General features: G+C 36.8%; 1 protein-coding gene across 1 annotated transcript; it reads right to left on the bottom strand.

Moving 5' to 3' along the window:
- Positions 1 to 5,260: 5,260 nt before the first annotated feature.
- LOC133297132 (GABA transporter 1-like) lies at positions 5,261 to 7,940 on the bottom strand. Its single transcript, XM_061496203.1, has 7 exons — positions 7,775 to 7,940; positions 7,356 to 7,586; positions 6,654 to 6,751; positions 6,371 to 6,557; positions 6,157 to 6,287; positions 5,789 to 6,022; positions 5,261 to 5,661 (listed from the first exon to the last, which is right to left on the bottom strand). The coding sequence occupies exons 1-7, from the start codon at positions 7,902 to 7,904 to the stop codon at positions 5,281 to 5,283; spliced, it is 1,392 nt and encodes a 463-aa protein (XP_061352187.1). The 5' UTR covers positions 7,905 to 7,940; the 3' UTR covers positions 5,261 to 5,280.
- Between the last annotated feature and the right edge of the window lie 1,434 nt (positions 7,941 to 9,374).

The raw sequence follows: 9,374 nt of genomic DNA, 5'->3' as shown, positions 1-9,374 counted from the left end.
ATTCTCCCTATTGCATTTTCTATTGTTCCTCCGGGTGAGAGATTGGATGATTGGTCGTGGTTTCTTAGCCTCATGCGTTTTCACGTCACGTATAAGCATGGCATTTGTCTAATATCCGATCGTCATCCCAGCATCATCAGGGCTGTACGAGATCATGCCGGTTGGCAGCCACCATTTGCATATCACGTGTTTTGTCTACGCCACATTGGAAGCAACTTTAACACTAAGTTTAGAGATGTGGAATTGAAGAAAACCCTGATGAAGCTAGGTACAATCTTCTTTTTAATATGTACAAATTGTATATAATTCATCATTTTGTATCTAACGCATCCTTTTGTATTCCAGGGTACTTGAGTTCAAAGATTCATTTTGATATCAGATTCCAGGAATTTAGCGACAGTAACCCTCAAGTAGCTTCATGGATAGATCAGATTCCCAAAGAAAAATGGTGCAGGTCTTACGATGAGGAGGGTCGGAGGTTTGGTCACATGACGACCAACCTATCTGAGTGTTTGAATAAGGTCCTGAGGGGTGCACGTAATTTGCCTATAACAGCATTGGTGAAGATGACTCAAAGTAGACTTGTTGAGTATTTCGTCAAGAGACGTGAAAAGATCCAAAAAGCAAAGGCAAAGGGTTGGAGAATTGCAAAAAAAGTTGAGGATATCATCCAAAAAAATGATCAATTAACAGTGAGCCTCCGTGTGCGGGTTTTTGATAGGGACCTGCAGTTATTTGAAGTTGAGGATGCCTACAATCAATCAACTCATGATGCAGGTGACATAATGAGGGTGGACTTGCTCAATCGCAAATGTCAATGTGGACGGTTCACATCTAGAAGATTTCCTTGCAGTCACGTCTTAGCGGTGTGCAAGGTAGAAAAGTTGAACCACTATGATTATGTTGATCCTGTGTTCTCAATTGCACAAATTGATAAGGTATATGTTGCACATTGGTATCCAATGGGCAATGAGTTGTTGATTCCACAAATTGATGGCCCAACCATTATCCCAAATGCATCTTTGGTACGTGCATAAAGAAGACCCAAATCGTCAAGGATACAGAATGAGATGGATTGGGTTGAGTCTCAACCGACAAGCAGTCAGAGTAGATGTAGCCTGTGTAAGCAAATTGGTCACAACAAACGTACATGTCCTATGAGGATTCCTAATACAAGATGAATTGCGGAGGAAGCAGGGGAGGGGCTTAATGTTTTGGTGGTTTAACATTATAGGCATTTATGGTTTAAGATGCTTGTATTTGATGTCATGATGTTTGTATTTGAATGTAATGACGGTGCTATGTTTGTATTTGATGTCATGATATTTGTATTTGAAAAAAATGAACGGGTTGATGTAATGATGCTTGTATTAATAAATTATATGTGTTTAAATTGTTACAACGCAGATTTGGTGCGCATACACCAACGTTTTGACACAGTACGTAAACCATGTATGAATTTAACTTCATCTTAGTTTTTTGACTCGGAAATTATGCTCCCTAAGTCACACTCCCTTACACATGTTTAATCGACTAAACCAGTACAGGTTAATCGACTAAATTGTTGGTTTAGGACCCCAAATCTGAATTACACATGTTTTTTGCCCTTGGTTTCCACTCTACACTGATCCATTAAGGGAGTGTGACTTAGGGAGCATAATTTCCTAGTCAAAAAACCCATGTGGACATTAAATTCCTAAAACCAAGTCATATGTTGTCATAACGTTTGTTTACGGTTAACAATACAAGATGTAGCCTTTTTAAACACATATACTGATTTGCTGTGATGTGTTATGGACGAATGTGACCTGTTCAATATTGTTTTGTGCCGTGATGATCAAATTGCTAAAAAGGTTCCATTCATAAGTTATACAATATTGAAATGGAATTCAATTCATTACACAACATAACATAGATCCAAAAAACATAACAATTCTGCATTCATTAAAAAAAGTTACGGGACATCAACGACTTAAAGGAAATACATGAACAAAACATAATAACATGATGTAAACCCTAAATCTACTCCTCATCCCCATCTGTGTCCGTCTCCGAGTCGTCCTCATCTGACACATGACCCCCATCCCCTGCTGCCTCAGCTACCTCCCCACCTCTTGCAAGCTCCAGACGAGCAAGCTTGTCTTCCACACCCTTAAACCTTCCCTGTATGTGTCTAAACCTTTCATTCCCTTTCTTTCTCCATTTTTTATGTGCCAGCGCCATCTTTCCTATCTTCTTTGTCATTGCATTTATGCCCTTCATGACATCACGCAGTGAAAATCCACCTTCAGGTTCAGCTATCTCCTCAACCTCAACCACATCCTCCTCCTCCTCCTCCTCCTCCACCTCTGGCTCAACAATATGGTCATCTGTAGGGGTGTCAATATGGGTTTTGACACGCGGGTCAACCCGCGACACGACACGAAAATTCGTGTTCGGGTTGACCTGTAAAAAAATTCGTGTCGTGTTCGTGTTTATGAATTCGTGTTCGTGTCGACCCGTATTATTTTTAATTATTATTTTTTTAATTTTTTATTATTATTTTTTAATTTTTTATTTATTTTCGATCTATTTTTTTAAATTTTTTTGTCAATTACTGTTTTGTCCCCTATTTTGCGTGTTATTCGTGTCGTGTCAACCCGCAAAAAATCCGTGTCGTGTCAGTGTTGAAGATTTTGACACGAATGAAAATTCGTGTCGTGTTCGTGTTGATGTATTCGTGTCGTGTCGAATTCGTGTCGTGTCAACCCATATTGACACCCCTAGTCATCTGGGGCAACATAAGGAACCTCAACCTGGGGCATACCACTGAACTCCCACACACTCGATCTTGTGTTCTTAGTAATCTTGCACTGCTCTAATAGACGCTTTCCGAACTTGCAATTATAGCCCGTGGTCTTTTTCAACAGCTCAGTCTCCATGGGAACACCAAAGTGAACCAATATCCTCTGTACCAGACAGGCGTATGGAAGATGACCCTTATGTTTGGCCTTAAACATAAACCAACAGATATAGTGCCTCCAGTTCACCATCTGGGCATGTCGGATAGCCCACATAATGGGAATGTCATGTTCCAACACCCTGGAATGATTAAAAGATCGCGGAAACAGAACGTGGGTGAGGACATAGTGTAGTATACGGGACTCCACAGAAAGCAACCCCACCGTATAGTGCAAGTGTTCCCCACAGACTCTTCTCTGCTCCTGCACGACATCCTCTCGTACATATCCTGGAAGTACTACACCACTATCAGCGTCATACGCCACAGTCTAAGAAGAGTCAAAATCATAGCCGAGTATCTCCAACCATGCAGGTGCCGTCATGATGATCTCTATTCCACAGACCCTCGACTTCAGCTCGCCCTGTACGTAGCTGAGGTTATGGTAGAAGGCCCGCACCATAAGCTCTGAATACGGACATAGGGTCTCGGCCAACACCCTCAGATGTGCCGCCTCCAACACCCCCACAATTTCAAATCCCTCCTTATCAAAAAAGGCTGTATCCAAAGATTTTGGAGCACATAACGGCCGGTTCAAATGGTCACGTACGAATGAAGCGTGGACGACAGGGTCGTCCTCAAACAGATACCCATACGGGAGGTCAACAGTATCAGGCTCTTTGTCTTGTCGCCTTGACGAAGAAGGTCGCTCTTGCCTATGCTTGGTGCGTCTCTCAAGTGACTCATTGCCCTCATCGCTTGGTCTTCTGCGGCCCGTCATTTGTTTAGGGTACCTACAATGAAACATGTCAGCATTTAACTATATGAAACATGTCATGATGGTAATGAAAACTTGCAACATAAGGGCTGTAAACCAAAAGCAAACTTTTGCCACATACAAATTTTCCAAACAAAAAAATTCACACAATGCAAAAAAATAAACCTTAGTAGATTAGGGTTACAAAACCTACAACAAACGCTTTGATTAGAGTTCACAAATTCGGACAGCAAACAAATAAAAAAAATTCCTAAACCTAAAACACAATGCAAGTTAAGAAACCTTACCTATCCTTCAGATTTCACGATTTGGACCGTATTTGGGGGCAATCCACACGCCTGAGGGAAGGGTTTGGGGCGTTCTTCAGCTGCTCCTGCGAATTTGGGGTTTGGGCCGCCTCCTTAGTCGATTAGGTTTCCTACTCCCCCTCTGCCGAATGGGGGGTTTTTTAAAAAACAAATCTGTCGATATTTACTCGACTAAATATCCCAAAAATGTAGTCGATTAAGATGATTTTCTAGTCGACTAAATTTGCTGTAGTCCACTTTCTGAATTTGGCCATTTGCTCAACTAAAAAAGCAAGGTAGTTGACTAAAAGGGGGCAGGTTGGTGGATAGTTCTGGATCAAGGGCAAATTGGTTATTAATTAATTAATGAGGGACAAAATGGTCAAAAAGCCATATTAACATAGTCTTTCTATGTTAATATTGACGTAAGTCTTTTAATTGTTAAATTTTATGTAAAAAATAGACTATGTATTCTTGGATAAAAAAGATTATATTTACAAATTTTTTATTTACAAACTATACTGTAAAGAACCAATTCAACCCAAAAGCTTAAGCTGTTGGGTGAGGCTATATTAATGGCTTTATATATCTCAACACGTCCCCTCACACGAGAGCCCATTGGGCCTACCTGTGCTAAGAAATTTCACAAGAGAAAGTGGGGGACGACGAGACTCTGATACCATGTAAAGAACCTTGGGATACACCACTCCAAAAGCTAGCTCAAAGGGTGGGAGTGTCCAATGTCTTATAAACTCCATATTAGTTGCACATACAACCAATGTGAGACTATATATCTCAACATATACTATATCTTACCGGTAAAATATTCTTGTATGAAGTTTTATCAATAAGATATAATGTAATTTGTAAGTTTGTAAAAAATATATATTAATATAACCCTCCTCTTTTTGAATAAAATTCCCGTGATATTTTGATTGTTCTTTTAAAATATAGAATTGTGTAGGAAACAATTTTAAGTTTATCTTTTATTATTTTACGATTTAACTTCAATATACTATTAGTATGAAAAGTTATTTTACACGATAATCTAATAACATTGTTGACACATTATGAAATAATACTGCATATTTTAGGCTAGTAGTTACATGAATTGTCCATAACCATCTAGCTATTAAACATAACGTCTTAACTGAAAAAGGGGTCAAAAACTCAAACGGTTGAAACAAATGGTTAATTTGAGATGACTAATAGAACTGAAATGAAACTCAGCACTGATGTTCATATATATATTGCTTCTCGTTGTATTGCTATAATATTTACATATCAGCAAATAAGTGATATGTTTTGGCATCAAGAACTATTTGTCTAATTGATGCTATTCCCCCTATTACTACTAAAATTGAGGATACTACAGCAATCAATGTGTTCACCCAAAAGATCATGCTGTATTTTGATGGCTTGAAAGTCATATTGAAAAAAACCATTGGCAAAATGAAATCAAGAGGAATGCATCCAAATGCCCCAAACAAGGCCATTATATCTGGAAAGAATGGCAACATTGCTGCTAGAACCGTGGCTGCTGCCACTGACAGTGACCGAAATAGCACCCTTGGCACAACATTGCGAATGGAATATTGTCCCATTTTTGGGTCTCCAAAAGTTGATTCAAATAATTCATTTGTCGGTTGCAGATAAACCTGTAACATTTAACCAAATACATAGTTATTCATTAAGAAAGTGAAATGTTGTGAATTGCAAAATGGATCCAACTTTCTAAGTCTATGAAGTAGAATTGCAAAATTGAGAAATGTATATCATTCTTACAGCTGTCAAGGCAATCACTTGCAGAAGGATGAATATATTCGTCATAAAAAAAAACCATTTGGGCAGCAAAGGCTTTGTCTCACCAATGAAGTTAGCAAGAACTGTTGCATTGGATTGATTGCCAAATGCCCAATAACCTGAGATGGCAACAGTAAAATAGGTAGTGACTATAACAGAATAACAGATGCATAGTCCTTTCAACATTTTTCCTTTCACAGGAGGTGCCAAAGTTGCCTGCAAAATTGCAGAAGAATTGTATTTAGTTTTGAACTTACAAAAAGGATATCTAGTTGGTGCTTATTCTGTTAGAACTAAACAAAGTTGATTGCATATCCAATATTTGAACTTAACTAAGATGCTCAACTAACCTGTATTTCTGGAATGATTCCACTAGCATATGTGGTAGCTATGATTGAAATACCATTGAAGACACCAAAAAGTTGATCTGCAGTAGAACCTCTTACGGAATAATGTCTAGGTGACGCATTTTTTGAGTGACCTGTGGTAGATACAAGCAAGACATCAATTGGAATACAAGTTTCTGCTTATGCTGCCAATGCCATTATGTTTTCCTTTCCTTACCAATGTATATAGATCCAACCGTGACACATGTGGCATAAGTCACACAAAGAATCAAAGAAATCAGATTAATGTGCCTCAAGGAGTGAAAGGATGGAAGTTGAGCCAAAATCAGTGTTACGACCCCACATATAATAATAAATTGGTAAAGCTTCATTGTTCCTTCAGGGTTGTAGAGCATGTAAATGAACTGCACAGAGAAGAAAATGTAGCTTCTCAATAAAACAATTATATGGGGTTGGAAATTTTCAGAAGCTGTAAGGGGAAAATGACATTCTTCTATTACCTTGAGGCTCTTTCCTCCCACAAGAGGACCACCAATCACTGTGCCAAAGCATATGACAAATTGAAGTGGACCTACATAGTATTTGGCCCATCCAGGTCCTGCCACAACATTTGCTATCAATTATACCATCAATCAACTATGAATGCCCCAACCCATTTAAGGCACACACATCCTCCAATTAAGGGTAGTAACAATGGAAAAGAAAGGAAACTACTAGTCTCTAAAGGGGAAAAGAAAAATCAGATTCGAAGTTCAATATCAACCAAATTAGTGGATGTTAAGCACTGGTAGCTACTAGTGGTTATCCATCAAAAACAAAAAGCACTAGCAGTCAAAAATTTTCTGAAAATGCCTGGTAGCTATTGTTTATATGCAACAGAGTTTCAACCTAATTGATAACTTAAAGAGCCTGAAGCTTTTTCTTCAAAAGGCATACGCTTTTTTGAAAAGAAAAAAACAAAAGCACTTTCGGAGAAGTAACAGTTTCAACTTTTAAAACCTTAATAACATATTTTGAATTGAAAATGAAAGTTTCACATTTCATTACATAAAATGGTGAAAAGAATTATAAAAAGAAGGAATTTCAGATGAAAATATAGAATATGATGATATTGTGACCAAAACAAAATGATAATCTGTAAACAAAATGTGACTATTGTTCTTCCAATTAACCGAAGGAAACTAAAGAGGCTGCATATTCACCTAAAATATCTCTAGCCATATCCCTAAATCGAAGCTGGCGACGCCCAAGTTGTGCATGATGTTCTAAGACCAGAGATAAAAGGTTATATGAATAGAATGTTACAAGTCCTGCAAGGGTCAACCAAAGCACTCCTCCAACCCAACCCAGAAGAGTGAAGGAGTAAGGAAGAGTTAGAAGCACCGGAGCCACAATAGATGTCGTCAAATGATAACCACAGTGCCACCATGATCCTACACACATCACCATATAGTAAATTGATCAAGACCCTTTTCTTATCTTCATCTAAAAATCTGAAATTTGCTCATGAAAATAAGGGAGAAACAAAACTTTGTTTTTGTTCATTACAAACCATGATGGAAGATGGCAAAAAATGATTGAACAAAACTCAGATAAAGCTCAACAGGAAAAACATCCTCACCTCGAGATTTGAGAACAAACTTTGCCCCTGCATCTAGCTCCCTCGGAACAGAAGGGCTTTTTTGTATAGCAAAGCCCTTTTCACTGTCACTTGTATACACTTCCGAAGAGTTATGAAAAACAGTTCCCATCTTTTTGTCTGTGATATTATTGTTCTTCTGCAGATGTTTGATTTATCTGCAGCTAATATTCTAAATTCATATATGTACCTTGATCTAATAATAAGAATAGAGGCAAGTTGACATGATTGTTGAAAAAGACCGAAATTAGTTTAGGTGCAGAAACATGATTGAATCAGTATGGTCAAAGAAGCATAACTAAGGGTATTGGAAACTGTCTTGGACTAAATATTTTTGAATGTTATATGGGACAATGACCCAACACAAATATATGTAACAACTTGCTTCATGATTAGTTTATTAGGAAATGTTAAAGATTTATGCCATTGTAAGGTGGGGCTAGTGTGACATAAAGCATCAAAGGTGGCTCACTCTGAATATTGAAGTCAATTTAATCAGCTGTATTATATATGTATTTAACATATGCCAAATTCTGTGTATGTTTGTAACAAAAGTTGACCAGATCCAGCCTGTCCACATACCCATATTTCACACACTCTTTGAACGCGGGAACCAATCATTTTTCTATATTACTTGAGACTACATATTTACATCTTTGATTTTTTTTTTTTTTATAAATGATTTTATAATTGACTTGAATATTCTTTTTTTAATTATAAAGAAGTTATAACGTATACCTGTAGTTTATAAAAAAAAAAGAAAAGAAATTATAATGTATTTATATGATAAGAGAAATAAAAACAACGGTGGCTGTGACATTCTGTGCAGGTTATCCCAGTTATTAAATGACAACTATTCAAGCAGGTATTAGGAGTGAAATATGCTGTGTTTAGAATCATTTAGGGATGACTTAAATTTGTTTAATTTGATTTAGAAAACAAATACACTTAATAGAAACAAAAACTTTTTTGTATTTTATAAATGAATCTTGTTGTAGATTTGTAGAGCCCGGAGCTTTGTGACTCTGGTTGAGCTCTCGTTGACAATAATACGGCACTTTTTTCAAAATGGCAAATAAAAAAATTATTTATCAAAAAATATTTCAAAAGACATAATTTATTAAAATGGAATGGTTTTAACGCCATTATACGTGGTGTCCCTTATCTTAAAAAATAAAATAAAATAAAATTGAACCAATTATTATGTGGCGGTTATCAATTATCATGGAAGATATTGATTGATCCACGTGAAACTATAAGACGCATGTGAATTAATATATTCTCTAAATAATTTTTTTGTTTCAAACTCCTAAGTATCATAATTGAGTATCTAATTACAATTGTAGCATAGAAAATGGTGTAAACTGTAAACTGTTAAAAGGATATTTATGAATGTAATAGTTTTAAGGGTTTGATGTTTGTCATTTTAAATGACATAAGTTATGTCATTTTAAGAGAGAGATAGATACAGAAATCATGAGAGAGTGAGAAAGTTGGTGGTTTTTAATTTAAAATTCAAATTTTTTGTGTCTGTATCTCTCTTAAAATGACATAAGTTTCTCTTATTTAAAATGATAAATAC

This window comes from Gastrolobium bilobum, unplaced genomic scaffold, assembly GCF_033153095.1.
Source record: "Gastrolobium bilobum isolate Gb01-03AN ecotype WA unplaced genomic scaffold, APGP_CSIRO_Gbil_v1 utg7479, whole genome shotgun sequence".
NCBI lineage: Eukaryota > Viridiplantae > Streptophyta > Magnoliopsida > Fabales > Fabaceae > Gastrolobium > Gastrolobium bilobum.
This window is presented reverse-complemented; position numbering and strand designations above follow the sequence as displayed.